The sequence below is a fragment of the Ochotona curzoniae genome, unplaced genomic scaffold (assembly GCF_017591425.1).
Source record: "Ochotona curzoniae isolate NIBS_2020 unplaced genomic scaffold, NIBS_Ocur_1.0 scaffold_1852, whole genome shotgun sequence".
Taxonomy (NCBI): domain Eukaryota; kingdom Metazoa; phylum Chordata; class Mammalia; order Lagomorpha; family Ochotonidae; genus Ochotona; species Ochotona curzoniae.
Genome location: NW_024467087.1, coordinates 35,660,582 through 35,666,523, shown reverse-complemented (window position 1 = coordinate 35,666,523; position 5,942 = coordinate 35,660,582). Strand labels below are relative to the sequence as shown.

Sequence of the window (5,942 nt, the reverse complement as noted above, 5' to 3'; positions counted from 1 at the left end):
GTGTGTGCTATCTGCTGAGCACTCAGATGCCCTTCTTTCCTGTGTTTGCATGTCTTAGGACCCCTCCCCACCGCAGTCAGCTGTGGGGCTTGACACCAGTTGCTCAAAGAGAGGAGGGGGAGATTGCACCACATCAGTGAAGGTTGGTATGAGAATGGGCTCACTTTGGGTGGGGTAGTGGAGCCTAGCAGAGCTCCAGGAATGATGATGGTCCATTCAGGGGCTCTTTAGCCCCTCTTAGTTCCCCAACACTTCCCACCACCTACAAACCCATGTGTAGCAGGTAGGCAGCAGCTACAGAGACCTTCTCCTATTCCTGCTTTCCCACCCAGGATTCAGTAAGTCTCTCTGTGTAAGTCTGCACAGTGTGGTGCATTTTGAGGAGATTCAGATTCCCATTTCATTTTCTCTCTCTAGATTCTCCTGCAGAGGCAGCTCTGGTGGTATTGGAATTGCTGTGGACCACCACCCACAACTGGTCTGCACCCACCAGGAGCCACCCATCTTTCCTCCGCTTGGTTTTACCTCTTTGAACGTTTTTTCTCTGTTACTAAGACTGCTTGAAAAGGATAATTGTCTCTTTATCTCACTTACAGCCTTTTTGCCTGAATAATTGCAAGACAGTTAAAACTTGAAACAGATTTCTAGTTGAAACAGAAATGTTTGATTGTTACTGAGTGTGGTGTGTTACTCAGGGCTGCATTACTGAGCTTTCTTTAGCTTGTACAATGACTGGTCCAGAGAATGAACCTAGTGTTTCTGCTGGGCCTGAAAAAAAGACTGGGGAAGATGTTTTGGGTGTTACTGAGAAAGAGAATGTCGTTCCACTGGTTGTCAGACCCAAAATTAGGACTGAAGCCCAGATTATGAATGGGGCAAGACCCAAAACTAAGACCAAAGGCATGCCTAGGAGAAGGGCTAAGACTGTGGCCGGTACAGGAAGTGGGACATGTAAGAGTAAGTCCAAGGGAATCTCTGTGTCAGAATCTAAAAGTAATGCCCTTGTATGGGCCCAGACTGAATCTGAGTCTGTGGCAATGAAGATAAAGGGAGAGTCTCTAACTCGTAATGCTGTTTCTGAGTCGATTGCTAAAACTAAATGTCTTTCTGTAGATACAGAACTGCTTAATATGGACACTGATGGCTTTCCCAGAAGGAAGGCCAACTCCCAAACAGGACTGCAATCTTCATTTAGGCTAGGGGAAGAGGACAGTGCTGAGTCCTGGTACTGTTCCAAGCCTCCATCCACGCAAGAGAACTCTCTGAATTCCTGGTTGTGGAGTAGAGATGAAGTCAGTTCCAGGAATCATTCTAGGAATAAGATAAAGGCCAGTAACAGGTCTCGGCACATGGACAAAAAGGAGGTTAGTATTTTTGGTAAGCCCCAGATCAACAAAGATATCTGTCCTATGTCCAGCTCTGGTTCTGAGGATGAGTCTGTTAAGATGGTGGGGTTTGGGGTCAAAGAAAAGATTGATTCCTGGTCCAGGCCCAGAGAAGAGACCAATAGCTGGTCAAGGTCTAAAACAAAAGACTACATTGACTCCAGTTCTGATTCTGATCGCGAAGACCACATGACATCTTGGTTGTTGTCTAGAGATGGAGCCAAATCCAGATCCAAACTCAGAGCCAGAAAAGAGGCTAATACCAGGGCCAGACAAAGGGCCAAGCAAGAATCTTGCGTGGATTTCATGTCTGGCTCCAGGGATGTAAGAAAAAATGAGTCCTGGTTCTTGCCTGGAGAAAACGCTGGTAACCTTTTATGGCCTAAGACCAAGAAAGAGGCCAGAGGCAGAGCAAAGGCAAAGGAAGAGGCCAAAGCCAAGGCCAGAGCCAGGGCCAAACGGGAAGCCAAGTCAGAGGAGGACATCCTCTCTGGTAACTGGCTCTGGGCTGCAGAACAATCCAGCATAGTAGATGAAGCCAACACAAAGTCTGTTTCAAAAGTAGAAGATGAGTCTCTAGTTGGGAGTTGGTTCTGGGCAGAAGAGACCAGTATGGGTACTGGGACTAGTGATAAATCCATACCAAGGGTTAAGATGGAATTTAATTGTGATTTCTCTGTTGGAACTGTGAAAAACACTAGTATGGAACATGGGACTCAAAGTGTTTCTGAAGCTTTACTAGCATCTGATGAAGAAGTCATTATTGGTTCCTGGTTCTGGGTTGGTGAAGAAGTGAACCAAGAGTCTGAGGAAGAGACCATTTTTGGGTCTTGGTTCTGGGACATTGATGAAAATAATGTGGAATCTGGTAGTTCAGTCAGCTGTGAATCCAGGCCAAGGTCTGGGGAAGAAGAAGCTATTGATCGCTGGTTCTGGGCTAGGAAAGAAGTCAGCATAGCAGCTGGAGTTGGAGAAGAGACCAAGTCAGGAGCTGAAGAAGAGACATTATTTGGATCTTGGTTTTGGTCTGAAAACCTGATCCATGTGGATTCTAGGAATGAAGCTAACTGTGATGCTGTGCCAGTGGCTGAGGAGGACTTTATTATCGGGTCTTGGTTTTTGCCCAGAGCAGAAAGTTGTGTAGAGGCTGAAGTCAACAGCAAGTCTAATGTGGAGAATGAGCAAGAGGCCATTGTATCGCCTTGGTTCGGAAGCAAAGAAGAGGTCAGTGTGAAGCATTGGCCTAGTGCCAAATGCAAATTCATGGCAGGGGCTGAGGAGAAAGATAACAGATCTTCTTTGGGGGCAGAACAACAATTTCTGTATTTTGCTAATGGAGGAAGCTGGAATCCTAGGCGAAAGGAAGAAGAGGATGTTGTTGATTCATGTGTCTGGTCCAGAAAATACTCAGTGCCAGAGGCAATTATCGAGTCCCGGTTATGGACTGCAGAAGGTGGCATTATAGATAGTGAGACTGGAGAAGAGGCTAGGTTTCCAGCTGAAGGGGAGAACATGATCAAGTCCTTGTTCTGGAAAGAAGATAAAACAATTCACAAGACAACCAGCAGGGAAGATCCTAAGCCAGAAGCTGAGAAGGAATACCTTATTGATTCTTGGTTCTGGGCTGGGGAAGAGGACAGGCTCAAGGCACTGACTGCAGCTAGAGGACAAAACAGTGTAACAGCTGAAGAGGAAGCTATTGGGTCCTGGTTCTGGGAAGAGGCTATTAGGAAAGAGGCTGAAATTTGTCACAAATCCTGTCTCAAATGTGAAGAGGAAGACATCATTGTTGGGTCCTGGTTCTGGGAAGGAGATAGTACCGGCACATTGGTAGAGGTCAGCTCTGATTCCAAGTCTGGGCCTGAGGAAAAGGAACTGATCATTAGGTCCTGGTTCTCGGATGTAGAAGTCAGTACAGAAACCGGGTGTCATGCAATGCACAAAACAAAGTCAGAGAGTAAAGACAATATTTCTGGATCCTGGTTCTGGGCTGCAAAAGAAGTTGAGAAAGAATCAAATATGTTCTGTATATCTAAGCCAGAGAATGATGAAGAAGTGACTGTTGGGTCCTGGTTGTGGCCTGGAGATGAGGCCATTAAGGAGACTGGAATTATGGCTACTTGTGAGTCAGAAAATGAGGAAGGGGATGCTGTTGAGTCATGGCTGGGAGCTGAAAATGGAACAAACGGTGAATATAGAACATCTGCTGAGGAGGACGAGGCTACAGTGGGTTCCTGGTTTTGGGCAGGAGATGAGGCCCATTTTGAGTCAAACCCTACTCCTGTGTTCAGGGCTGTTTGCAACTCCAGGTGTTCAGTTGAACAGGAGCCTGATCCTTCACGCAGGCCCCAGAGTTGGGATGAGGTTACTGTTAAGTTCAAGCCTGGTCCATGGGGAAGGGTTGGCTTCCCATATATAAGCCCCTTTAACTTTCCCAAAGAAGCAGCATTTCTGTTTTCTGAAATGCTTGGGGGACAGCCCGTGCCTGTGGAACCTAGCCCAGACAGGGAAGAGCAGGAATCCTTGCCTCAGCCTGATGAGCCTGGACTTGAGTACCCATTTCAGTATGATCCTTCCTACCGCTCAGTCCCGGAAATTCGAGAACACCTTAAGGAAAAGGAAAATGCAGAGACTGAGAACTGGTCCTGCACCTGCATACAATGTGAGCTTAGAATCGACTCTGCAGAGTTTGAAGAACTCCTTTTACTGATGGACAGAGTGCGTGATCCTTTCATCCAGGAAATATCTAAAATTGCAATGGGGATGAGAAGTGCTTCTCAGTTTACCAAAGATTTTATTCGGGATTCAGGTGTAGTCTCACTTATTGAAACCTTGCTCAATTATCCATCCTCCCGAGTTAAGACACAATTTCTGGAAAATATGATTTGTGTGACTCCACGTAACCCAAATCTAAACATGATTGAGACGTATGTTTATCAAGTGTGTGAGGATACCCTTGCCCTTGGCTTAGATACCCCTGAGCAGCTGTGTGGAATAAAGATGATCACGCATCTCACCAGTACTACTGACTATCACACACTGATTGCCAATTCTATGCCAGGCTTTCTCTCCTTGTTAGTGACAGGCAATCCTCAAACAAGGTTTCATGTTTTGAAAGTACTTCTGAATTTTTCTGAAAATCTTTTCATGACAAAAGAGCTACTCAGTGCTGAAGCAATGTCAGTATTTGTGGAACTCTTCAGCAGGAAAGAGACACGTGACAATATTCAAATTATTCTTGCGATATTTGAAAATATTGGTAACAATATTAAAAAAGAAGCATTGTTCACTGATGATGATTTCGATCTAGAGCCACTTATTTCTACTTTCCATGAGGTTGAGAAATTTGCTAAGGAATTGCAAAACAAACCAGATAATCAAAATGAGTCTGAAGCAGAGCAAGAAAATTAGTATGATTAATCACTTGACGGATTGTTCTTTTGTTGCTGTGTTGTGCTCCTAGAGTAATGCTTTGGTTTTCAAAGTCAGTTTTATGTTGCACTGTACATCTTTAATTCTAATATTAACTGGCCAACTCTGTGTGTAAGATCACTTTCTGATGCCAAATGAGAATTGGAACTGAAAACACATTTGTTGATGTTTATCTTGTCCAAATTGTGGTACTAGCATTTGAGCTTATCGTGAACTGAGCCATCATAAAATAAGCTATTCTCCTACAGTTGTTGTTCCAGTGTTCAGCTACCTCTTTGACTCTTGTATGTGTTTCAGTAAAGTTCTGTGTTAAAACTGGCAGAAATCTGACCCGACGTGATAGCCTAGTGGCTCCTTGCCTTGTATGTGCCAGGATCCCATACGAGTGCTGATTCGTATCTCAGATGCTCCACTTCCCATCCAGCTTTAACTTGTGGACTGGGTAAGCAGTAGAGGACGGCCCAAAACCTTGAGACCCTGCACCTATGCTGGAGACCAAAGGGAGCTCCAGTCTCCTGGCTTCAGATTTACTCAGCTCTGGCTGCTGCGGCCACTTGGGGGGAGTGAACCAGTGGATGGAAGATCTTTCTTTTTGTCTCTCTTTCTGTCTGTAAATCTTACATTTCAATAAAAAATCTTAAAAGACTGGTAGAAATCATTCTTCCTGAATTCAAAACACTTGAACACAGAGAGACATAAATGCTTGAGTAATATGCTTCATGGAAAGCTGCTATTCAGGGCATGCTTCAGAGAAAAAGGACCTCTTTAGGTTGGACTTTAAAGTGTAGGGCCAATGCCTGTGGTGTAAAGAAAGGATGGAGTTGGAGCAAAATTTTCCTATGGGAGTGGGATCCAGTTTGCCAAGGGTAAGAGTAGTATATTGAAGGATACAGAGCATGAGGTGAGTTTTAGGGAACTTAGAAGATGCACTTAGCTGATCAAAGTACAACTATTACTTCAATGTTACCTAAAGGGCAAAGGAACAAGATACACGAGTTTAATTGCATCAGAAAGATGACAAATAGGATGGTACCTTTATCACTTCTCTGCCTTTTGGCTAAGGTCAAGTGTAGGATGTTGCCTTTGGCAATTGTTAACAATAGTTTCATGCATCAGTTAAATGTG

The 5,942-nt window shown here is 44.5% G+C and overlaps 1 protein-coding gene across 1 annotated transcript; it reads left to right on the top strand.

The window, feature by feature from the left end:
• Positions 1-312: 312 nt before the first annotated feature.
• GPRASP1 (G protein-coupled receptor associated sorting protein 1) lies at positions 313-5,421 on the top strand. Its single transcript, XM_040999844.1, has one exon. It carries the CDS (start codon positions 729-731, stop codon positions 4,794-4,796), a length of 4,068 nt encoding a protein of 1,355 aa, XP_040855778.1. The 5' UTR covers positions 313-728; the 3' UTR covers positions 4,797-5,421.
• Positions 5,422-5,942: the final 521 nt, after the last annotated feature.